The sequence below is a fragment of the Saimiri boliviensis genome, chromosome 1 (genome assembly GCF_048565385.1).
Source record: "Saimiri boliviensis isolate mSaiBol1 chromosome 1, mSaiBol1.pri, whole genome shotgun sequence".
NCBI classification, from domain to species: domain Eukaryota; kingdom Metazoa; phylum Chordata; class Mammalia; order Primates; family Cebidae; genus Saimiri; species Saimiri boliviensis.
Genome location: NC_133449.1, coordinates 164407314 through 164432443, shown reverse-complemented (window position 1 = coordinate 164432443; position 25130 = coordinate 164407314). Strand labels below are relative to the sequence as shown.

Genomic DNA, 25130 nt, shown 5'->3' with positions numbered 1-25130 from the left:
GTAGTGGCATGATCGTGGCTCACTGCAACCTCCGCCCCTCCCCACCCCACCGGGTTCAAGCGATCCTCCTGCCTCAGCTTCCTGAGTAGCTGAGATTTACAGGTGCCTGCCACTGTGCCTGGCTAATTTGTTTTGTTTTTGTTTTTGTTTTTGTTTTTGTTTTTTTTGTAAAGATAGGGTTTCACCATCTTGGCCAGGCTGGTCTTGAACTCCTGACCTGGTGATCCACCCACCTTGGTCTCCCAAAGTGCTGGGATTACAGGCGTGAGCTACTGTACCTGGCCGGGGCTTTCTAAAACTGCTGGGCACCACTCCTTGAATTATTGATCCAGTAGGGCTGAGGTGGGCTCCCAATGTTCATTTCTAACAAGTTCCCAGGTGATGCTGGCAGCCCAGGACTACTCTTTTAGAAACATTAGGCTAGGGCAGCTCTTCCACACCTGTTAAGGCATTTGCCACTCAAAGTGTGGCCCCTAGACCGGGAACAGTGTGACCAGAAAAGCTGTTTGAAATGCAGAGTCTGAAACTCCATCCCAGACCTCTCGAGTCGGAATCTTCATTTCAACAATTCTGAGAAACACCGAGCTGGGATGTATGCTAAAGAAGCTAATTCCTGGGATCCTCCCTATATAACCGAAACAGGCTGACAAGGTACAGCCTAGAAATCTGTATAGGTAATGAGGTTCTGAGGGGGTTCTTAGGCATAGTAATATTGAAGAAACTTTGCTCTGCATATTGAAATCACCTGGGGGAGATTTTAAAACTGCTGAGGACTGGGTTCCCTTAAGGTCAATTAAAATCAGAATCTCTGATCTAGGCATCAGAATTTTAAAAAGCGCCTTGGAGTATTCTAACATGCCACCAGGATTGAGAACCACTTCTCTGTGTGTTGTTGCTGAATGCACACCCTCCCATTGGCTACCCACGGTAGTGGTTAAAAGAACCTAGTGTCAGAGTTGAGTTAGAATCCTGACTTCATCACTAATATAACAATGCTTCCTTGGGTAAATTCTTGTCTTAGTTCAGGTTTCTATAATAAAAATATCATAGACTGGTGGCTTAAACAACAGAAATTTATTTCTCACAGTTCTGCAAGCTAGGACATTTAAAATCAAAGTGCTGGCCAATTCAGTTCCTGGAAAGGGCCCTCTTCCTGATGTAGGGATCGCTGCCTTCTTGCTGCAGCCTCACTGGGTGGAGAGAGGAAGCCAGCTCGCTCCACTCTTCTTATAAGGGCATTAATCCTATCATGAAGGCTCTACCTTCATCACCTAATCAATTCCCACAGGCCCCATCTCCAGACACCATCACAGTGAGGATTACATTTTCAACAAAAGAATTTTAGAAAGACACAGACTTTCAGTCCAGAGCAATTACTCCGTCTCTCTGAGTCTCAGTTTTCTCCTCTGTAAACTGGAAACAAAAATTATAACAAGTGAGAATATGAATGTAAACTACTGAGCATGAGGCTTTGAACAAACCAGGCCTTCAAGAAGAGGTGTCTTTGATGGTTAACAATCGCATCGGAGGTGTGAGGAGCTCCAGGGCCCCTTATTAGACAGTCTCTCTCTCTCTCTCTCTCTCTCTCTCTTTCTCTCTCTCTCTCCAGTCAGCCCTAGAGCCACCCTTGGCTGCCATGAGCAGAAAATTAAAGAATTAAATGTGTTAAAATGCAAAAGTGGGCACTTACTCCCAGAAGACCCTGCGAAATCCCACAGGCCCAGCTGATGGGGATCATAGTTTGTCAGTCAAATGTCGTCCTGATGTGTGTGGATGTCCTTGGGCTGTCAGCTAGTTCCAGGGCAGAAGCCCAGGAACGCATGTGGTAGAAGAGGTACAGCCAGAGCCCCAGGGGAGTTCTGTACCCTATCTCTCAGCAGGTCCCTGTGGCTCTGGGGCAGTTTTAGGGCTGGAGAATCACCCTGATTCCTAAGGGCCTTTTACTTCACAGTAATGCCACACAGGGCCTGACCCTGATGCCCAGCTGCAGAGACCCATCTCGGCCCAGGACTCAGACTTCCCATATACTCAGAGGTCTCTGCCGAGACTGAGTGAAGAAAATGAAACAACATTCACAGGTTTATCCCCAAACATGAATTTTTAAAAGAATATGGTAAGAAACATGACAAAGGGCATTTCTTTCTATCATCCACTGGTTTAAAGGCCTGTATGGGTTTTTTATTGTTGCCTAACAATTTACCACAAACCTAGTGGCTTAAAACAACACCGATCAGCCGGGCGCGGTGGCTCAAGCCTGTAATCCCAGCACTTTGGGAGGCCGAGGCGGGTGGATCACGAGGTCAAGAGATCGAGACCATCCCGGTCAACATAGTGAAACCCCGTCTCTACTAAAAATACAAAAAATTAGCTGGGCATGGTGGCGCGTACCTGTAATCCCAGCTACTCAGGAGGCTGAGGCAGGAGAATTGCCTGAACCCAGGAGGCGGAGGTTGCGGTGAGCCGAGATCGCGCCATTGCACTCCAGCCTGGGTAACAAGAGCGAAACTCCGTCTCAAAAAAAAAAAAAAAAAAAAAAAACACCGATCAATTATTTCGTAATTCTGTAAAGCCAGAATTCTGGGTGGACTCAGCTGGATTCTCTACTCTGAGTCTCACAAGCAGAAATCACAGTGACAGCAGGGCTCCTCTCTGGAAGTGTTAGAGGAGAGTCCCTCCCCAGGCTGATCTCGGTTAGTGGCAGAATCTAGTTCCTTGCAGCTGAAGGTACAACATCTTCATTTCCTCACTGGCTGTCAGCCTGAGGCTGTCTGCATTCTTTTTTTCATGCTCCTGTTTCTTCAAACCAGCAACCTTGCACAAAGTCCTTCTCAGCCTTCAGATCTCTCTGATTTCCACCTCTGCTACCAGCTGGAGAGAAAAGCCTTTGCTTAAAGGACTGTTATTTGATTGGGCCCATCTGAATAATCTCCTTTTTGCTATCAAGGGATTAACACTGGGGGGCGAAAGTCATGGTGGCCATCTTAAAATTCTGCCTATCACAATACCTATTTTCTTTTTATTTTGAAACTTATAGCAAAATAAGGGAAGACTGCAACATATTATACACGCTCATGTTTTCCTCAAACACAATATCTGAAAGGATCTGCTCCAGTGATTTGATAATGGTTTTTTTTTTCTTTCTGCTTCCCTACACTTTCTAAAACTTCCACAAGGACAAAGTGTCAATTTCCTAAAAAGAAAAAAGTTATCTTCAAAAGCGAAGAGATCTGACTGTAGGAGATGTTGAAAGACACTAAGTTACACCAATTTAAGTGGTGTGGTCCAGGTGCAAGCACAGTTATGTAGATCAAAGGAACAGATATGGTAGCCCAGAGACACAAGCTGATATGAATAATAATGACACTTATCTCCCAAGAAGGCAGAACAATGCAATGAATAAGAAAATAATTGATCATTTCTGATGGTGGGATAAAAATTTCGAGGTGAAATTAATTCATTAAGACCCTGAATTTCCATCTTAGAGTAAACAAAATTCAAATTGGATTTAAAAGTTAAAAAGAACATGATAGACACATTAGGAAATAAAACTAAATTCACAAATACAATTTTTCTAAAAATCTGGTTAGAAAGATGACAAAAGGGCTTTTTAAAGTCATTCACCTGTGTAAATTCTATGATCTTCAAAACAAGAGATAGGCTATTGATAACTGTGTTTGAAGATTTCCTTCCTGGTTGAGTTCTCTCCAGTGTGTAAACGATATACCATAAAGAAGGTGCTTCCATATTACTTAAATTATCAGGGTTTCCAAGCCCATGAATTCTCCAGTATTGAAACAGTTTTGCCTGTGGAGTAAAGGTCGTTCATATTCCTGACATCACAGGGTTTCTTGGCAGTGTGCTTTGCTAAGCAGGGCAGTGCCGTGAGCTCTGAGGGCCTTTCCACGGCATACCTGGCTATGGCTCTTCTCTCTCCTCTGTTGCTGTCAGGCTGCCACTGTGCCACTGGGGGGCAGCATCTATGCCTTGTTGCAGGCAAAGTATCTGGGGTGCAGTTGGATGGCCTGATTGTTCTATGCTTATGCATGACCTACCGTGTGCAATGTCTAAGCCTGATGCTTTGCGGGTAGAGGACTTGCTGGCTCCATGTAAGAAGCACATGGTGCTGCGGAATTCAAGTCTGTATGAAATGTATTTCAAGTAGGGCTTGATATGGTCTGACTGTGTTCCCACTCAAATCTCATCTTGAATTGTAGCTCCCATAATCGCCACATGTCATGGGAGGGAGCCAGTGGGAGGTAATTGAATCATGGAGTTTTTTTTCCTGTTCTCTTCTAATGATAGTTAACAGGTGTCACTTGATCTGCTGGCTTTATAAAGGGGAATCCCACCATACACGCTCTCTTTGTCTGCTGGCATGTGAGACATACCTTTGTTCCTCCTTCACCTTCTGCCGTGATGATGACGCCTCCCCAGCCGGGTGGAATTGTCAGTCCATTAAACCTCTTTTCTTCATAAATTACCCAGTCTTGGATATTTCTTCCTAGCAGTATGAAAATGGACTAATACAGGGCTCGAGGGGAGGTGGTCATCAAAACCATGTGTATTGTAGACACTTGTGGGCTTTCCTGAGGAGAGAGTCCACAGCTTTGATCAGAAGTCCCTGGCCTAAGGAAGGTTAGGAATCTTGTTCTAGGCTAGAAATGAATAGGATCTGATTGTAGGTGATTCCTTCTAAAGCAGGGCTGGGATTTGAGGCCACATCTTGGCAGTTCAAAGACCATGTTCCTCCTTCGTTCTCAGGTATAACTGAACAACTGAGGACCCGGGAGTGCTTGTTCATATACCCTTCCTTTTCTCCTCCCTCCACCATGGGAGTGACCAAGTCCTCTTCACTTCAAAGCTGGCTGAAAACAGCCCCTCTAGCAGGGCTTTCCCCTCACCCTCCAGTTCTGGAAGTCTGACTGAGAGCTGTCATCAGGGAAAGGTCCCTCCGCGCAGATGGCTTCCTTGAACTTGAATTATTTATAAGCTGTTGCCAAGAAGCCGCAGGGACTCACTGGCCCCACTGACAGGGGAAGAGAGTAGTTTTCCATCTGTTCACTCAAAAACTCATTTCCGTCCAATGAGGATATTTAATCATAAGTCTTTCCCCTCTGTCTCTGCTGCTCTACGATCTCAAACTTTCTTCTGGTATAGAATTAGGGTCCTGGGAATAGGAAAAAGCCCTCCAAGCATGAAACTTCCTCCCCAGAAGAGTTAGAGGGCAGAGTCACCTGCTAAAGATGAAGTGGGCCTTCTGCAGTGTGACTCAGCAGCCATTTACCTGTTCTCTGGGTCCGGATATTCTCTCTGAGCTGGGGCCTGCTGACCCATGGGTGCCCTTTCTCAGTTAGGGAGTCTTAGCCAGACAGGTCTGAGGCACACATAGCTGGGCAGGAAGCTTCCCTGGGGCTGATGATGCCCACAAGCCACCCTGCTTTTCTGAGATGACCTGAGGAGAGCTCTGGCTGCAGGCTTCCTTCAGCCCACATGTGTGAGAGCCTCCCAGAAGGAGACCTCAAGGATCTGAAGAAGCCTCCCCTTCCTTTTTTGAGACAGCAAAAAACAGGGGCCTGAGTCCACCTTGTTGAGTGAAGGTGCCATTTGTTCTCTGAAAACTAGGGTCTCAGATAACACTTTTTGAATACCAGGACCTGTGCTAGGTAGTGGGAAGATTCCCTACGTATCTCTGAGCAGCTCACCTCCTAGAAGGGAAGGTCAAACAGGAAGTAGAGATTACCCCAGGTAAGTCCTTAGGGTTATGGCGGCACATGTATGGGGGATAGAAGAGGAGGCTGCTGATTCTAACATGAAGGGTAAGATCGAACGAGTAGATTTCCAGGTTTTCATATGCCTGTAGGGTTCTCGATCCCTGAAAAGTGGCATTCATCCAAGCACTCACAGCAGAAAATGTATGCTTCTTTCCTGCCCCCTTTCCTCCCAGCCCAGAGGCGGTCCTCCTGTCTCCCTGAGATGCTCTTGCCATGGTTCCTGATGACAGGCATGTGGGTAAACCCATTGGACACATAAATCATTCATCTCAGTTGATGCTTGTCCTTAAAAGGCCGTCCTTCCTCAGCTTCTAGGATTCCACATACATATTCTCAGACCCCTTTGCAGGGTTTTCTTCCTCTGCCAGGTCTCCAAGTGCTGGAGCTACCCAAGACTCTGCCTCAGGCTCTCTTCTCTCTCTACACTGTCTCCCTGGGAGATCACATCCAGTCACTGTTTTTAAATAGCACCTGTATCTACTAACGCCCCAACACTCCGTATCAGCCTAGACCTCTTCCTTGACTCTAGGCTTGAATATCTAATAGTTGTTTTTGTTGTTGTTGTTGTTTTCTTTTAACATCCCACTTGGGTTTTTCATTGGCTTCCCAGACAAACTATCCAAAGTAGACTCTTCATTTTCTTTTACCAGTACTTCTTCTCTGCTCTGCATTTTAGAAAAAAATGGCATCACCTTTTGGCTGACTGTTGTTTAAGGCAAAAACCGTGGTACCATTCTTGAGTCCTCCCTTTCTCTCATGCCCCTCTGCCAATGCATATTCAAGTCCTATCTTTTCTACCTCCAAAATATACCTCAAATCCCTCCATGTCCATCCATCTTGAGTACCTCCACTCTGGTCCTCCATCATGTCTTGCCTGGATGACTGTAATGGCCTCCTAATTGGCTTCCCAGCTGCTACTCTTCCCTCCACTCCAACCCACTTTCCACACTAAAACCAAGACAATCATTTAAAAGCACATTTAAAATTTTTTTAAAAAATCTATTTATAATAGCATCAAAAAGCATAAAATACTTAGGAATCAATTTAGGAAAGGATATGAAAGACTTGAACACTGAACATTGCAAAGAAAAAAACATTGTTGAAACAAATTAGAGAAGACACACATGAATGGAAAGTCATCCCATGTTCATGAATTGGAAGACTTAATATTAAGATGTCAGTAGTACTCAAAGTGATCTGCAGATTCAATATAATCCATATAAAAATCCCAATGATATTTTTTGCAGACATAGAAAAACATCTAACTTGAAATTCATACAAAATCTCAAGGAATTCCCAATAGCCACAGCAATCTTGAAAAAGAAGAACAAAGTTGAAGGACTCATACTTACTGATTTTTAAAACTTACTCCAAAGCTACAATAATCAAAACAGTGTGGTACTGGCATAAAGACTGACATACAGACCCATGGCATAGAGAGCTCAGAAATAAACTCTTGCCTGTATGGTCAAATGATTTTCAACAAGGGTGCTGAGATCATTCAACGGGGAAAGGACAATCTTTTCAACAAATGGTGCTGGAAAAACTGGGTAGCCATATGCAAAAGAATGAAGTTGAGCCCTTTCCTTACTTCATATACAAAAATGAACTAAAAATGAATAAAAAGCCTAAATGTAAGAACTAAAATTCTTAGATGAAAATAAGAGAAAAGCTTCACGATATTAAATTTAGTAATGATTTCTTGGGCATGACACCAAAAGCATAGGCAACAAAAGAATAAATAAATATAGTGGACTTCATCTAAATTAAAGATGTTTATGCATCAAAGGACACTGTCAACAGAGTAAAGAGGCAACCCACAGAATGGGAGAAAATATTTGAAAATCATATATCTGATAAGGAATCAGTATCAGAATACATAAAGAACTCCTAAAGTGCAAGAAGTTGAAAGAACCCAATTTAAAAATGGGCAAAGGACTCAAATAGACATTTCTCCAAAGAAAACACGTAAATGACCAATAAGTGTGTGAAGAGAGGCTCAACATCACTAGTCATCAGGAAACAAAACTAACTCAAAAGCACAATGAAATATCACTTCACACTCAATAGGATGGTTACTACCAAAAACCAGAAAATAACGAGTGTTGGAGAGGATGTGGAGTAACTGGAATCCTTGTGCACTGTTGCGGGTAATGTCAAATAGTGCAGCCACTATGGGAAACATTATAGCAATTCTCCTCAAAATTAAAAATAGAATTACCATACGATTTATCCATTCCACTTCTGGGTATAAACAAACTAATTTAAAGCAGGGACTCTGAAAGATGTTTGTACACCCACATTCATTGCACCATTATTCACAAGAGCCAGAAGGTAGAAGCAAGCCTAATGTACATCAAAAGATGAGTGAATAAACAACATGAGTGTTCATTCCATATATGCAATAGAATATTATTCAGCCTCAAAAAGGGAGGAAATTCTGACATATACTACAACATAGATAAGCCTTGAAGACATCATACTAAGTGAAATAAGCCAATCACAAAGAACAAATACTGATTCCACTTATGAGATACCTAGAGAATGCCAATTCATAGAGACAGAAAATAGAACAGAAGTTATCAAGGGCAGAGGGGAAGGGAGAATGGGGAATTAGTGTTTAATGGAAAAGATCAATTTTAGATGAAAAGAGATTGGTTGCGCAACAATGGGAAATGTACTTAATACCACTGAATTGTATACTTTAAAATGGTTGAAATAGTAAATTCTATGCCATGTATATTTTACTACAATAAAAGAATATATCTGATCATTGCACACCCTTCTCTATCTCCCTCCCCCAACTAAAACCCTCCAATGGCTTCTCATTGTCTTAAGGATAATGTCTAAAATTCTTAATACTAATTATGATAGTACTTAACCTACAAGGCCCAGTACAGTCTGGCCCCCAAACCTCTCACCAGAGGAATTTTCTCTCTCTTCTCCTCTCTAGCCACACAAAACTCTCTCACATTGCCTCAGAGACTTTATGACATTGTTCTTCAGACTGAATTCTCCTCCCCAGCCTCTTCATTCTGCAAGTCTCAGTGCCCTCCACGGCCTCCCCAAATGATGGTGAGCTACAGCACTGCAGGGACGGAACTGTCAGGGTCTGCATGAGTGACAGGTGCAGCAGCTCCAAGGAGCCTCCTTCAACAGGCCTGAGGCCAGAGCCTCAGCTGCTGCCTTCTGCCCCCAGGTCCCAGAGTCCTCTTCCCAACCACGAGTGTATGTACTGCGCATGTTTTCTCTGCCTGAGGCTGTGTCTTCTGTTTCCCATGCAGGTGTGTGTATGTGTGTGTGTGTGTGTGTGTGTGTGTGTGTGTGTGTGCCTGTGTGTTTGTGTATGAATGCATGTGCATATGTGTAGAGGTTGTCTCAGACTCCTGTCCTCTCCACCCCCCACTTATTCTCTGGACTAGCTCTCTGGCTTTCTGGAACGGATGGGTTTCTTTCCCTGCCAGACAGGGAGGGCCCAAGGCGGCCTCATTTGACTTCTCTGGACAGGGCATTGGGCCCATCCCTCATTCCATGGCTTTCTCTCCTGGCTTTGAAAAGAGTTCTGAGCACAATATTCCAAGCAGCTCTTCTAAGAGCATAACATTGAGTTACGCTTTCAAACACAGAGGTATTTTCCTCTCCTTTTTTCCTGACATGAGTGCTGGGGCACTCAAGGCTATTGCTAATTCTTTTCAATCCCCTGGCAACATGGAAATAAATTATTGTCTAGGTTGTGCAAGCAGAGACTTGGCCTGCAGGAGCTTCACAGGAGGGCTGGGGGTTTTGAGCCCTTCTGACCACCATGGCATTCGTGTCTGCTTGTCCAGGGCTGCCTTGACTACCTCTCCTGGCCCCTGGTGTGTTTGGGCAGAAGGGAGAAGCGTGGTTAAGAATGTGAGCTTGGGAGCCAAATGGGCCGGATTTGCCGTTTCAGCCTCTTCTTATTCTGTGACCTGGCAAGCTACGTTGGCTCTCTAAGCTTCTTTTTCTGCAGCAGTAAAATAAGAACTTTAATAATACTTACCTATGTCATAGTATCAATGTAAGTAATAGATAAAAAATGCGCCGGGCGCGGTGGCTCAAGCCTGTAATCCCAGCACTTTGGGAGGCCGAAGCGGGTGGATCACGAGGTCAAGAGATCGAGACCATCCTGGTCAACAGGGTGAAACCCCGTCTCTACTAAAAATACAAAAAATTAGCTGGGCATGGTGGCGCGTGCCTGTAATCCCAGCTACTCAGGAGGCTGAGGCAGGAGAATTGCTTGAACCCAGGTGGCGGAGGTTGCGGTGAGCCGAGATCGCGCCATTGCACTCCAGCCTGGGTAACAAGAGCGAAACTCTGTCTCAAAAAAAAAAAAAAAGAAAAAAAAAAATGCACGTAGATGCATAGCCCAGTGTAGCAGGCCTCTCTGGCCCCATGGCTGAACTGGCCTCCTAGTTGACCAATGTGGCCAGGTTTGGGCCTGGACCACCCTGGGAGGCCTCCGGCCCAATGCTGAGGGTCTTTGCAGTCCTCTCGACATCCCAGAAGGCTTTATATTTCCAGAATGACAGCAAAAAGAGAAGTGGACCAAGCAGAGCCCGTTCCGCTTCTTCCTCTCCTTCCTCTTCTTTGGTTGAGGCTCAGTGGTCAGGGCTCAGGCAAGGCCTGGGCGACCTCCTTCTGCCTTGACTGCCCTCTGGCCTTCTGATGGGGTGAGGTATACCTCCCTCCCACAATCACCCCTCCCTGCCGGAAACACCCAGTGCTGGCCTCTCAGCTCTAAGGGTTCATCCTCCAGATGACAGCCCTAATGAATGCTTAGCCTGAGTCTTCAGGAGAAAAGAAGGGGTGTGGATGGTTAAGAACCCAGAAAGGGAATTTGGCCCTCTTTGGCTGGGAGGGGAAGGCTGTGCATGGTCCTCAACCACAAGGAGGATGACTCTCCAGGGATTTTGGAGAGCAGAGTGGAGCCCACATTACTAGTGGGTGGGGCAAAGGCAGGGCAGGGAGTGGCAGGGATGCGTGAAGGCGAGAAGTGGAAACACACTTAGCTTTTGGCATTTTTAACTGATCCTGTAGTGATTTTGATTTTTAAAATTAAGGGTCTTTAAAACTTGAGCTGATCGCCTCTTTGGGTTCTGAGGTTGTCTTAGTAAAGTGCAGCTTGTGTATTTTGGGTGCTTAAAGTAAAGTATAGCATAGGATGCCCAGCATGAACGAGGCCTTCATTGGCCATCCAACCCCGTGTGGCTGATCAGGATGTGGGAAAAGCAGGACAGAGCTATGGGAGAGTGAGAGGGACCAGGTGCAGCCCCAAGACTAAGCCTTACCCCTCAGGACACCTCCCTGAGCCCCTAGCCTGACGCTTTCCCCTCCAGGTGAGCTCCTTCCATTCCTCTCATCTCCTTCCCCTCCTGGGAGCTCCTGGGCATTCCTGCTTCCAAAGCCTTCATTATCTGTCACAGAACCACAGTGCTGTCCTCAGAGTCACTAAGAACACACAGTCTGTAGTGCCGTTATCTGACTGACAATTCTCTTCCTCCCCAGCAGTAGAGAAGCCTCATTAGAGTGACATATCTATTCCCCAGGGTCTAACATGCGGTTACATATAGCAGCCCTCAACAAATATTTGTGGAACTGATGGATGAATGATTTTAATGGACTGATGTCATATCTGTCTTTCCTCAGACTGGAAGCTATATAAGAGAGGGTCTCTGTCTGCCACTTCCACTGCTGTATTCCCGGCAGCCGTGGACGGACCAGCGGCTGTGCTGGGGATGTATCTTTGCGTCACTGGTTCCATGAAGTGAAATGAGCTCCACCTGCTGGAATGAATCAGCCTTGGCAGAGGGGGATGTGGGTGGGAAGAAAGTCTGTTCCATTCTCCAGAGAAGTGGGCCAACCCACCTGTGGGAAAGACACATGTAATGGCTCTCAGGTGCACCGATCCTGAGCTATCCCAGAGAGGAGGATAAAAGTAAGGTCACCTAGTGCCAAACCAAGCATTTATATAGTCCATCTTATTTCATCCTCACAATGGACCCATGAAGTAGATGTGATGGTCATCTCCCTACAGAAGAGGAGACCCTGGGAGGTCACACGCCTGGCCCCCAGGACACATGGGTAGGGGCCGATGGCACCATAGCCACATGACACCACCCTGTCAGAGTGCCAAGGATATTTTAGATGCCAGAGATGACGGGAGCTGAGGAAGGAGTCTGAACGTGGGTTGGCAGAGGGGATGGGCCTGGAAAACGTGGTCTTGTTCTGTTGTCAGTGGTGTCCCTGGGAGTCAGGAGACATGGGTTCCAGTGCCTGTTCAGCTATTTTATGTGCTGCCGCTGGTTCTCACTTCCCTGGGCCTTGGTATCCTTATCTGCGTAATGGGATTGTGCTGGCAACCACTTCACAGGGCGGTGCTAAGGACTCAAAAGTCCAGCACACAGGCAGGGGATCACCATGCTGGAGGGAAGGTACTTCCGAGAAATAAGAGGAATAAAGTGCAGGGTGAAGGGAACACAGAGAACTTGAGACCCCAGGGCTGGAGGAGGGTGAAACAAAAATCTGTTTGGCAAAGACAGGTTCAAACCCCCATGAGCTATCTGCGTACCTGAGGGCTGGCTGCTGGAATCTCCCAAAAACCATCCCCCGGGGCTCCTTGCTGACCTTCTCCAGAGCGGGAATTGAGGTGTGGAGGAGCATGACGGCCTCAGGCCAGCACAGAGTACCATGCACACAGGGCATATGTTTCTTTGGTTTTATTATTACAAACACACCATGGCTCTGTCACACTTGGGAAATCTGAGCTCTACATGTTCTACATACCTTTTCTTTTCTACCTGGACAGGGCCCCATCAAAGCCTCCAAGCCACGTGTAGATGCAAGACACATTTGACAGAACAGTTCACCTCATAGCTTATAATGATGCCATTTCTCCAGCCGTGCAAGAGCTTAACAAAAACTGTGCCAGGACTTCCCGTAAGGCTGGATTGCTTGCTACATGTTTTATGAGCCCCACAATACTGAAGCTCCTTTTCCAGGCACTTGGCATAGACAGCAAATTCCACGTTTGGGATAGGTCCTTTCTGGAAGCGAACGTCAGGCAGTGACATCCGAGTTTCTGCATGCAGTGGGTTAACAGTCATGTTTAGGGGGAACACAACTTAAAAAGTACATCTCTCTCCCTCCTCCCCCACCTGCACAAGGCTCACATCTCATTATGGTGCGGCCCATGTATGAAGTAGGATATTGGTTTCAAAAACATTCAGTCTCTGTGGAAATCTGGGAGAAACTGGCGGGGAGCTGCCGTGGTGACTTCCTCCTGTAGTCCTTCCTGCTAATGCTTCATCCTCTCTAATAACTTCTGATAGACAGGGGCTGAAAAGAGAAGTTTGTGAAGTCAAATAGGTGCCGATCTCCCCACGTCTATCTAGGACACTGTCAGGATCTCAAGGACCAAGGCCGAACAGCCTCCTTCTGCCATGCTCTCTTGCACATAGCCAGTGCTTTTTGGTTTGTGAAACTTCACTCTTACTCAATGCCTGATGTTCTGGTTTTCTGCACCTAACAGTTTGGACCTAGATCCTCACTGTGGGCTCCTGCCAAGGCCTCTGCAGTATTTCCAGGCTCCCTAAGCTGAAAACTCATATTAACCCCCAAAGGTTGTTACTCTTATTATCCCTATATTACGGAGAAGGAAGCAGGGTGTTCTGAGTCTGACCCCAAGTCACCCTTGCTGTTCTGACTCCAAAGGCCAGGCTTGTTTGACGGCACGATGATGTTCTTATCTATATACAGCAGATGGCAGGCTTGGGCTTGCTTGGGGGTAAGGCCTAAACAGGTCTGCAAAGACTTCAAACCCAGACCAGACTTACCTAGTCGCACGGACCTCTGGGAAGCCTGAAAGAAAACACAAGGTGTCAGGTTTTCTAGTGAAAGTTCTATCTGCACTTGCTTTATGGCAATGGCTTTGCCCACTGCCACCTGTACTCAGAAAAAATGCTGGGGTAGGGAAGAGGAAGGGGAAGGTAGAACTGATAGACTCTGGGAAGTTCCTCAGGTGGCCTTGGCAGACGTAAGTTGTGCAAGCCCCTACCAAGTGTGACTTCAGGTGGACATTCCTAGGAGACCCCAAAGCCAGGCTTCCTCACTGAGACTAGAGCCTGGAGTTGGGGGAGCTGGGGCTGCACAGGGGTGGCCTCAGGAGCAGGAGTTCAGGGCCAAGAGTCCTTCTCGAGGGCACTAAGGAGACCCCTGTGTTCAAAAGTAAAGTGACAGAGGATGCTTCAGGCCTCTGGGTTGAGGAATGCTCCCTGAAGCCTATTCTCTTGAAGTGTAAACCTTCTGTAAGGCACCTTACATTCCCAAGAGGTGCCATCTGACCCGAAGCAGCAAACGAGCCAAGCAGGGCACTGGGCAATGGGCAAGTTGGGGAGCAGGAAAGGAAGCTCAGAAAGAGCCAGAGAGCATTTGACAGGGAAGCAGAGCTGGGGCAAGGAAGGGGTGGCTCCACATGCATAGTGGGCCCAGTAGCCCTGTATCCAGAGTCCACACAGTGCCCAGGAGAGCTCCAGCTTCACACAGGATGGGCAATGCCATGGACAGCAGAAGAATGAGCCAGAGGCCCAGGCTCAGGCCTGGCCTGGCCACTGTAAGACGAACTTGGGATGGGCTGCCCTCTTGGGCAGATGGCTTCCAGAGCTATATCTGTTCTCGCCAGCAGTGGCTTCCCCATGATCTGAGGCTCAGAGGCGTCTGTGTGAAAGCCTGGCCTTTGGCCCATGAAGGCCCAGAAGCTGCCTGGGTTCTCTACTCTGAATTTGACACAGGCTGGGGCTGAGGATGCCCCAGTGGGAGTGGGAAGAAGTTTTAAGAGAGCTCTGGGGAGCAGCTAAGGAAGACAGGGGCTGGAGAGGCTCCTAGATGGCCCAAACAGAGCACCCGAGGCTGCTCAGGCTAGGTGCAAACCTAGCAGGCATCTTACCCTGGAAAACGCTGATGCTTGTTTGAAGATCTCAAGTGCAGAATCTGCAAGTTCATCCCCTCTTTCCTGTGGTCTGTTGACTGAAGAGGAAAGAAAAGGCCGATTTGATGAGAAAGAAGCCATTAGCATGTCATTCATAACAACCATGACTGAGGCCACTGGTGGGCTTTCTGGCTCACATTTCCAAAGACATGTTTTCTCTACAATGTGTCATAACTCATAGTAGAATTGGTTCACGGGGAGAGAGCTCCAAGAAAGGTGAATGCACACACGGGGAGAGGCAGGACTGAAGCTCAACCGCACTGGAGGCAAGGAGCACACACCGAGGTGAAGTGCCGGGTGCGGGGAACCGTGAGTACAGCATCCACACAAACACAGAGAGCTGGGCTCTGTCCGAGGGAGCTCAGACAGCCAGCAACTCCACAAAAAGCGACATGTCCTCACGTTCCTCAGGGTGCTGCATTTGAAACCAATGGCACCCGACTGACTCTGCGATCAGTCACATAAGCGCAGTTTAACTATCACAACTCCATGTTCTGATCGTGGTTCGGAACAGTTTTTCTATTGAGACATTTTTTCCTTCTCTACACCAACTGCCATGTGGAGAGAAGGATGGGCCACAGAGTCAATGGAGAGGCGACACTTACATGGAGGCTGCAGAACACTGGTGATGACGTGGACCACGCCATTTGTGGCCATGATGTCAGGCTCAGCAACAGGCTCCTTGTTGACACTCACCACATTGTTTTTCTAAAAGAAAAAAACAGAGAGTAGTGGCTGAAAGTAGAGCACATTTATTCTATTCATCACCAAGTGTTTACTGAACACTTTTAATATGCCAGGTCCTGTATAAGACTGAAGATACTCTGGTGAATGAAACAGTCCCTGCCCTTCACAGACCTTTGGTGCAGTGGATTAGTTGGAATCTCCTGTGTGAGTTTCACATTGCAATTTACATAATGTTCTTCTGTGTGAACCATTCAGTCGTCCCAGCAGTGTATGATAAGGAGGGTAGATATTATTGTCCTATTGACATAAGAGGAGACTGAGGCTGAAGACAGGTGAAGTGCCTCTTTTGAGCTAAGCAGGTGGACTAGCCAGAAGTGGAAGCCAGGCTTCCTGCTCTAGGAAAAAGGCTCCTTCCACTTTGCCTGGGTGCCTGACTTAAGATTTTCTCATAGGAGGCCCACCCAGGGCAAATCTATCTCAGGCCTTCCTGAAGGGTCCATGCGACAAGACTCAAGGGGGTAGGAGGCATAGAAGCCTGCGACAGACAGGTCCCCAGCATCTGAAACCAGGTACTAGGAGATGCTTGAGCCACTTGCTAAAGTCAAACAAGTCATCCCTGTGCCGACCTCCCTACATGCATAGCTTCCTATGCTCCTGGTGAGAAACTGGTGAGCAAAGGATGGCTGAAGACAAGGAGAGAGGAACAGGGAGCAGAAGCGAGCCACACATTGAAGAGTGGTCCCTCCACAATCGGCCTCCACCAGTGTGGCCAGGGAGATTTCTGGAGCTCGGCGGGCTATCTGCTTCAGGAACACTCTTAGTGCAGTTACAAAGTGGAATGTGTATCATCAATGTGCAGAGCAAGGGAGGGCTCACAGAGCAAGTGTCAGAACTAAAAAAGCCTCTTGGGATGGTCTGGTTCATGGTGCAACTCAGTGAATCCCTGGGTTTGGAGGTGGGGTAAGGTGAAGATAGAGACTGATCTCTTCAGTCGTGTAAGTAATTGCCTACCATCTCCTTAAGAGAAGAAAGATCTAATAGCCTCTCCCAGATGCAAAATCAGATGCTCCATCCCCTTGTAAATCTGGAAGTTCTTATTCACGTCTACCTATAATCTCACTGGAGTTCCCCAAAGACCCTCTTCTCTTTTCTCTTTTTCTTTGGGCAAATTACACTCAAAGATTTGAGCTGCATTTTGAAGGTTGTGTGTGTCTAATGCCATCCCAGGGTAAGATATGTCCTGGAGCCCTGGTGGCAGGGCACAGCCAGCCTTTGATTTGCAGGACACTTACCAAGCTGACTTCCAGCTTGTCACCTTGGAGAGACTTCAGCCGCACCAGGGCCCCGACGCCTCCGCTAACGAGGATTTCATCACCAATGTGGTATTTCAGGATGTTGGCAAGTTCCTTGGCACTTTCTGCAGATGGCAGGAAAAGGAGATAGAGTTAATCCCAAGAATGATAACTAGCCTGGTCAAGGAGGGCCCAGAGGAGAAGATGCAAGTGGTCACCCCTAAGATGAACTCCCTGCCCCTGGAATAAGCACTCATTAAGCTCCCACTGTATACTCAACACTGTGACCCACAATCTGTCTAATGGTCAGAGGACACAAAGCACATGTTCATGGCCATGAATCGGCCCCTGCAGTCTGTGGGCTTCTGGGTTAAATATGCTCCCTGGGATGCTGGGCTCCCTGGCTGCTGAGAAGGAGTTAATCCATACTCCACTCTGAGTATGACTCATGTTTCCATGAGATAAATATTTGCTTGGAAAGCTAGGGACCTTTCCAGCACCAGCATCTGGGACGTTTCATCATCAGCATGGCTCCGACAGTTATAACACAGGAGTGCAATATTTACACATTCTGCCCTCAAATGCGCATTCTGTTTGAGACGGCTATTTCCTGAAGGGAGAACTTAAAAGAGTCAACAGCTGTACTGTGGAGGAGCCGTGGAGCCGATGAGGTCAGGGCTGAGGGGGGTATTCCCTCCAGAGCATCTCTGCTCGTCACGTCTCAGCATTCCTTTCGGCCCACGTCAGTGTCTCCAGCAACTGTGGCAGGCATCTGATTGCCCATAAAGGTGCACAGGCATTTCCCAAATTAAGTGTGGGAGGTCATACTGAAAGTTTCCAGCTGCCCTCTCATCTTGGATACTCCCATTACCAGCCAAATGGCTAAATTTCCCCAGGGTTTATGAACAGCTATTTCTAGCATCTTGAAACTGAGAAGGGAGGAAGTTTTAAAGCATTTTGGAGAGTTCACTTGGTTATTGACAAATGCACATGAGTGCCAGAGGATGGAGCCACTGGGTACCAAGTGATTTTCAGACATCCACAACCTGGAGCTGACAAGATTCCCCTTCCACAAAATATTCCCTGGAAGTGCAGAATCACGCTAGCCCTTGGGGTGTGCGGAATGTCCTTTCAATATCTCTAACACCTGAACCACCTCTGTCCCCCAGGGGTGCCTCAGACCTGGGGGAGGGTGTGTTTGGGAAGCTTTCCCCATCCCCCTCCTCAACTTCCACATAATTGAAAGTGAAAAGAAAGCCAAGCCAGCTCAGGCCACCTGGGTAATATTCCATTCTTGCTGGACAGACAGAGGATGAAAAGTTTATTTTCAGAATGAACTTCTACCCTCTCCTTAGGAACATACGTCAGCATCACAGACATAGGCACTGATTTAGCAATAAAGATGATTAAACAGGACACAAATTCACCTCGGAGCTGGCTGCAACCTGAACTTTCTATTCTCCTGCTCTAGAGCAGGAAGCGGGGTATAGCCGATGGGGGCCCCAAGATTTGCCAAGGTCATTCCTCCTCCTCCTTTTCCTCAGGCTCACCTTTCTGCGAGAATGGAAGCATCTCTCACAGGCATGCATCTAAGCTAAACGCTGCAACTCCTGTTCCCCTCCCCACCGGCCCCCAACGTCATGGTTATTATTGACCAGGGCTGTGTGCCTGGCGCTGTGTGTGGCATCCTATTTCATCCTTACCACACCGGCTGCAAGGTACTCTTACCTTCCTCGTTATTCTTAGCCACTCAACCACTAGATCCCCTCCCAAACATCTTCAACTAGATCTCTCAGGGCCGTGTCTAACTTCTTGGGAAAGCTTTTGTCTGGAGGGATAGTCAATGCCGGTAACTGGCTTCATTATCACTGTGCTCACAGGTCTCCAATAGGAAACATGCCTCAGTGGCTGGGCTGGCTGCAGCCACCCTAAGTTCTTTTCTACTCCTCTCTGTCTGGTTTCCTGCCCAGGAGGCTGAGCTCTATGAACTGCATCAGGGAGCTCCCTCCTGCACGTGCATCAGCCTATGGAAGACCCAGATGGCAACTGGTGTGTGGAAGGAGAGGGAGGCTGGGGTGCTGAGTGCCCTCCCTCACTTGCATGGTTCTGACAGTGGTTGCATATGGCTCTGGCTGCCGTCCTGTGCCCTTGTCCAAGCCTCATGACCTCACTGGTTCCTGCTCTCATCCTCCCATTCCCCCAGGCCTAGGGGTAGTAAAGTCTTCCCAGGGTTGCTTGTCCCCGGGTGGCCTCATCCTTTGCTAGTTCTTTTCATTCTGTCCACACTTCCACAAATAGTCTTGTCATTAAATCCCTTCGAGTCAATCCCTAATGTGTCAACTGCTTCCCGCTGGGCCCCCGAGGGATCACTACTTTAGAAAAGTGGAGATGTGTACTTAAGCGGGTCTGTTCTTTCGGTGGCAGGGCTTGGAAGGCTTCATTTGTGGGAGCAAAGACTGTATAAGCTCCTTCCCGGGTGAGGGTCTCCGTCAGTCCTGCAGACTGGATGGCAGCTACCAGCGTGCTGTGGATACACACACAGAAATGTCACCTGTCCTGGGAGCCAAGAGGTATTTTCCTTAAATACCTCACCAATGGGGATAGAAGAGCCCAGACTACTGGAATGCACCTTGGTTTTCATGCCCTCCCTGTGCGCGAAGAGGGAGCAAATTCCGGGTTGCATCTTCCCTCCACCCAGCAAGAATGTTGAGCTCTGTTAAATGGCCAGAGGTCAGAGCCACAGGAGAAAGGAGGAAAAAGAAAGGGCAGAGGCATGGCTGACCCAGAGACTAGCTGAGCCTCCAGGGATGTGATTCTGGGAGGGCAGAGGGGTGTGGTCTCCAGGCCCTTGGTGGCTGAAGTCAGTGGCAGGGAAATATTCCATGTGACAGCACCCCAAGGTGAATGAGTAAGTCAGAAACGGAGCTAGCAGGGCAGGAACACAAAGTCACAAGCGGGCTTCAGTTACAATAAACAGATGTTGCGCAGAGAGAGACTCATCACGCACTGCGAACTACATGCCTTCAGCTCATTTGGAGCTTTACAATGCAAGTGATGTTTTCCTTGCGCTTCACTGATAAAAATGTAGTCCCCTCTCCCTGCTTCCCATGCATGTGAGGATTACACTCTCAGAATTAACCCTTCTTCCCAATGTAAGCTTTCAAGGCAACACTTCCCTTTTCCCCATCCCAAGTCTGGAAGGTCATAGCAGTGCACCACTAGTGTTAATTCAATCCCCAAGGTAGAAGGAGGCTTGACAAATAGCTGGGGCCCCACATCCTGCTCCAGCATGACAACCCGGCAGAAGCCCCACTCAGGAATGGAACTAATTACCTAAAGCGATTGTCTCCCTTCAGGACATCCATGACAGTCCCCATCGGGGGCGTCAGCACCCGGTCCATCGTGAACAGGGTCCCGTACCTCCCTCTCTTGTCGTGGGCGGCGATGCAGCTGTTCTCAATGCACAGGCTCTGCACAGAAGAGGGACAGAGAAAGCAAGGACTGGTTATCCTCCCAAGAGGCATGCAGCAGGGTCATCATCCATGAAGATGAAGGGGTATTTATTGGGGTAGGTTATTAAGGCTGGAATGAAATGATGTCTTTTCTCCAGGAAATAAAACAATAAATGCTCTTCCTTAAGGAAAGAATGGCTAGAGAGGCCCCAATAAAGTTACACAGAGGCCCCATAATGAGAATATCAGTTACACATGAGGTCATTGACAGTGGCCAAATAAACCGATTAAACCCATTTATTTATTTATTTGTTTAACAGATGATAACCATCTTTAGCCAAAAGGTGCTGGTTGGTCCCAGGCAAGAGCTATGTCAGGCGCCCCCAAACTTTTTACACAGGGGGCCAGTTCACTGTCCCTCAGACCGTTGGAGGGCTGCCACATACTGTGCTCCTCTCACTGACCACCAGTGAAAGAGGTGCCCCTTCCTGAAGTGAGAGGGGGGGCGGATAAATGGCCTCAGGAGGCCGCATGCGGCCTGCGGGCCGTAGTTTGGGGACACCTGAGCTATGTTGACTTGTACTTCCTATTTGATATTCCAGGGTAACTGTTGGGTTTGAAAACAAAGAAGATACAACAAAAGAGGGAAGACACCTCTTGGACCAAGCAGGGCTGTATTTTCGTTCAGGGGGCTGCTCTTGTCATAAGCTCAGAAGGAGTCCGAACCCCATCCCTCGTCCCATGTGTTCATTCCTGAGTTCAAGAAGGACTTATTCCTTCACAGTATAGGTTGGATAATTGTGTTGTTTATTCTCAAAGGCCTCCAGAAAAAGAGATTCTAATCCTTCTGCAGGATCTCATTTTGGTATCAATACTTTCCAGAAATTATTTTCTTCCTTGTCAGCAAACAGTTCTCATGCAAACTCCTGTTTATGGAGGACATTTTTTTTTTAACGCTAATACACCTCCCACCATAAGGAGCTTCCAAGGAACATGATTTAGGACCCAGAACTTACATTACGATAAACAAAAACTCTCAGTTTTTTGCCACCCAGAGTTTCCAGGGTCTGTCCATGGTACAGATACTTAGAAGCCAACTGGTCTTTAATTATGTGGTTCCGAAGCAAATTCCTTGTATGGGCATTAATTGGAGGGGTTCCATCTGCAAGAGAAGGTGTGGTTAGGTCCAGAGAGATGTGCTCCTATAATGAAGAGAATGATGGGAGATGAAGACAGTGAAAAGCCCTCCCTTAGTTTGGAAACAGGGATTGAGAAACCAAGTCAAGCTGCTGCCAATATTCCATAACATCTGGTATCTTCTGTGGAGAAATAAAAAAGGTCCAGATAAGCAAGGGTGTTTGGAGTTTTGCCCTAAGAGAGAAGGGCAGGCACGTACACAACTTGGCCCCCTTCTCTGCCTTCCTGTGGTTGCAACTCAGCTGTATCCTCACCCTGACCTCCTGACTATACATTGGCAAGTGACTCTGCAAATAGAAAGGCAAAGGAATGCTCTGCTCTCCCAGATCTAAGTCTTGAGTTCTGAGGCACGGCTCCCCACATGCATTCTCTGCTCTGCCGAATGCAACAACAGAGCCTCTGAAGCTTCCGCTGAAGTCACATCTGCTTTTGGTTGAGCTGAGTGGAAGTTCTAATGTCCCATGGGGTGCTGTAAATCAGAGAGTGTTGTGGAGGTGACAGGGGTGGGGAAGCTGCCTCCAGGGACAAACTAACAGGGATGCCTTCCCTATGTTACCTTTGAATACAGAATTCAGGGGAGCCAGGAGTGTCAACCGCTCGCTTCCGGAGAGATGAGTGCCAAGGCCGGCTTGCCTGAAAAGGTCAATGGCTGTGGACACATCGGACTCTGCAGCCAATTCAAATAGCGTCTTGGCTACAAGGAAGGAGAAAGTGGGTTCAAAAGTTAAAAGTGCTGTTTTCATTTATCATTCATCCACCCCAGGGCATGACACACATCAGCAGGAATGTCGTCTCGTGAGTCAACAACCCCTCCAAACACTGCTAGGGCCCAGCAGGCTTGTGTCATCAGGGGAACAGTCGCTAGAAAATCTAACCAGTCAGGAGGAGAGGTGAGCTCAGTTAGGCAGAGATCAGCCTCTGTCCCAGGCCCCGTGGGCAGCTTGGTCAGGGAACATTCTAACACTGGGGAGAAAGACAGTCTGCGTGATGGCTCCTGCCGAGTAGATAAGGCCAGCAACCACACCTGTAGAAGTGTTTTGTTTTTTCCTACGAGATTCCTTCACTCATGGACAGATCTCACTGGAAGACCAGAATGGGGCTAGGATTCCAAATGAAACACAGGCCCAAGTCCATTCAGTCATTCTCACTGGGTCAGTGACCCTGCGATGGCTTGGGCACTATTGAGAAATCACATGTTCTGAGGTCAGCAGATGGTCCTCTGTGCCCATTCACAGCAGGCATATCTTCTGAAAGGCCTCCATGACTGTGTCTTTGTCCCCAGACCCCTCCAATGGCTCCCCACTGCCTCCCCATTACACTTGCATGCCTGAAGCTCAAGACGCATCACTCTGGTCACAACCCACACGTCTGCAGTGGCCGAGAGGCTGTGAGCTGGGTCCAGGCAGGGAAGTTGCCCAAAGATCCCTGAATCTCTCCAACCCCGCCACCGGGGATAGCAGAAGGGATGGTGGGCTGGGCAGGGCCAAGGCCCCTGCAGGCCTGGTCTACCTGAGTCTGGGATGAGCAGCTCATCAATGTAGTGGATCACCCCGTTGGTGGCCAGGATGTCTTTATTGGAGATGATCGCCTTCCCGTTGATGGTCAGCATGTCCCCGCTGCAGCCCACCTCCAGTGTCGTGCCCTCCAGGGTCTCCACGGACAGCCCCGCAACGATGGCTTCGGCACACATAGCCGACTTCAGGATGTGGTTGTTGAGCAGGTCTGGGGGTCCAAACAGACTCAGGTCAAGTCAGAGTCTGTTCCAGGATGACCTCGGGGCCACTTGCAGCCTGCCCATACTGTAAGGATCCTATTCTCTCAGATGAGGACCCTCAGATGAGGCGGGAGCACCCCAGGGCCCAGATCCTCCTCACTTCCTGCCTGCTGTCCTAGAAAAGCAGCTGGGGCTCTGTGGCCAGACTGCTTGCTTTGAATCCCATGGCCACTTTCCAGCTGTGGGACCTTGAGCAAGTCATTGAGCCTCTTTGAACCTCAATTTCCTCATCAGTCAAGTGGACATAAGAACTGCATTCTTCTCCTAGGGCTACTGTGGCGATGACATGAAATCCTGAACGTAAAGCACTTGGCACGGTGCCTGACAATAGAGTCAGTGTTCAACAAATGTTAGTGATTAGCTTATTTATAGCTGAATTTCAGGGATAAAAGAAAAACTCAAGAAAGCCTACCATGGGATTTTAGAAATCTACTGACCTTTATAAAAACCTAACTGTAGTAGGAAAAGATGAAAAGCATAGCAAACGACAGTTCTGAGTTATTTGTACACTTTATTTGTCAAGGTTTTTGCTCATTTAGCCCAAGGGTCTACTAGTTGCCAGGATCTATCTTAGGGTTTGGTGATCAGTAAGACACGGCCTTTGCCATCCCATTCACCAGACCCATAAATCAGAAACATAATCATTTATTTGCTTGTCCAAGTGCTACTTTAGGGGGCAGGGCAGGGCTGAGGCCCAAGGAGGGCTCCTGACCCATCGTGACTCCCAATGGCCTCCATTGCGTTACAGAGCCCAGAAGGGCTGGACGTAGGCAGCTGCAAACACCAGTCAAGAAGAAAGAGCTCCGCCCACCCCAGGCCAAGCAGGTGGCCTGGGCTGCCACTCACCAAGGTCACCGAGGCTCTCTGTCCCATATTCTCACCACAGAGGCGAGTTTCAATATGTCCCCGAGTATGGGAACCAAAACCACACTGTCATGGGCAGGAGGAAGCTCTGAGGCCCTGCAAGGCCTTGGGCTGCTGCAAACGATTTGATGACCTTGAAAGCCGGCTGGCCACATTCAGCCAGAGGGAAACGCAAAGGGCGAGAAGGCCCTGTGGGAATGAGGCTTTGGAGATGCAGCTTCTCAGAGAAGGAAGGTGAGGTCCAGGGTGTGGTAGAGGAACCTGCCAGGGCCCCTTGCAGGGTGAGGAGGGCCAAAGCTGGAAACCCGTCTTCGAACGGGCACACCAACCCTGGCTGCTTCTCGCCTGCCTGCCTGTCAACCTGCTGGTAACAGCAGACTGTTGGAGGTGGGGCAAGGACCTGTTCCTTCCAGTGTGCAGCCACGGCACCAAACAGAGTGTGCTTGCTCTGAACAAGCCGGTTATTGAGTAGGAAAAGGCAGATTTGCAAAAGGGATGAAGTAGGGGCCTTTTCTTCTTACAACTTATAATAAGGAGGTTTTTTGTTTGTTTGTTTGTTTGTTTGTTTTTTTGTTTTTTGAGAGTCTAGCTTTGTTGCCCAGGCTGGAGTGCAGTGACATGATCTGGGCTCACTGCAACTTCTGCCTCCTGGGTTCAAGTGATTCTCCTACCTCAGCCTCCCAAGTATCTGGGATTACAGGGATTATAGGTGCCCGCCACCATACCTGGCTAATTTTTATATTTCTAGTAGAGACGGGGTTTTACTATGTTGGCCAGGCTGGTCTTGAACTCTCAGCCTCAAGTGATCTCCCTGCCTCGGCCTCCCAAAGTGTTGGGACTATAGGCATGCCTGGCCTATAATGAGTTCTGAGGTCTCCAAAGCAAAAAATGAGCTCTGTGCAAACCACGTTTTAATGGGGAGTATAGTTCTAAAAGCCTTTGGGCCCTCTGAGGCTGTGTCCCAGCGCCTGCCCTCATTCCACATTTTGTGCTGTGAGTATCTCTGTCATTGCAGTCACGAAATCAGATCCCAACAACCTGTTTTTAAGCCTGCCGTTTCTACTAGGTCTTAATTTCCTTGGGGGC

The 25130-nt window shown here is 48.0% G+C and overlaps 1 protein-coding gene across 1 annotated transcript in view; it reads right to left on the bottom strand.

Annotated features, from left to right (window-relative positions):
* Positions 1-12496: 12496 nt before the first annotated feature.
* Positions 12497-25130, bottom strand: part of TGFBI (transforming growth factor beta induced) — a 33655-nt gene continuing 21021 nt past the window's right edge. Inside the window, exons 8-17 of the mRNA XM_003934075.3 lie at positions 22916-23128; positions 21963-22100; positions 21226-21371; positions 20091-20227; positions 19154-19281; positions 16758-16882; positions 15384-15486; positions 14737-14816; positions 13628-13652; positions 12497-13130 (exon numbers count right to left, since the gene is read on the bottom strand). Coding sequence (XP_003934124.2) covers positions 13090-13130; positions 13628-13652; positions 14737-14816; positions 15384-15486; positions 16758-16882; positions 19154-19281; positions 20091-20227; positions 21226-21371; positions 21963-22100; positions 22916-23128 — 1136 coding nt within the window. The 3' untranslated portion in view covers positions 12497-13089. The remainder of the gene's footprint in view (positions 13131-13627; positions 13653-14736; positions 14817-15383; positions 15487-16757; positions 16883-19153; positions 19282-20090; positions 20228-21225; positions 21372-21962; positions 22101-22915; positions 23129-25130) is intronic.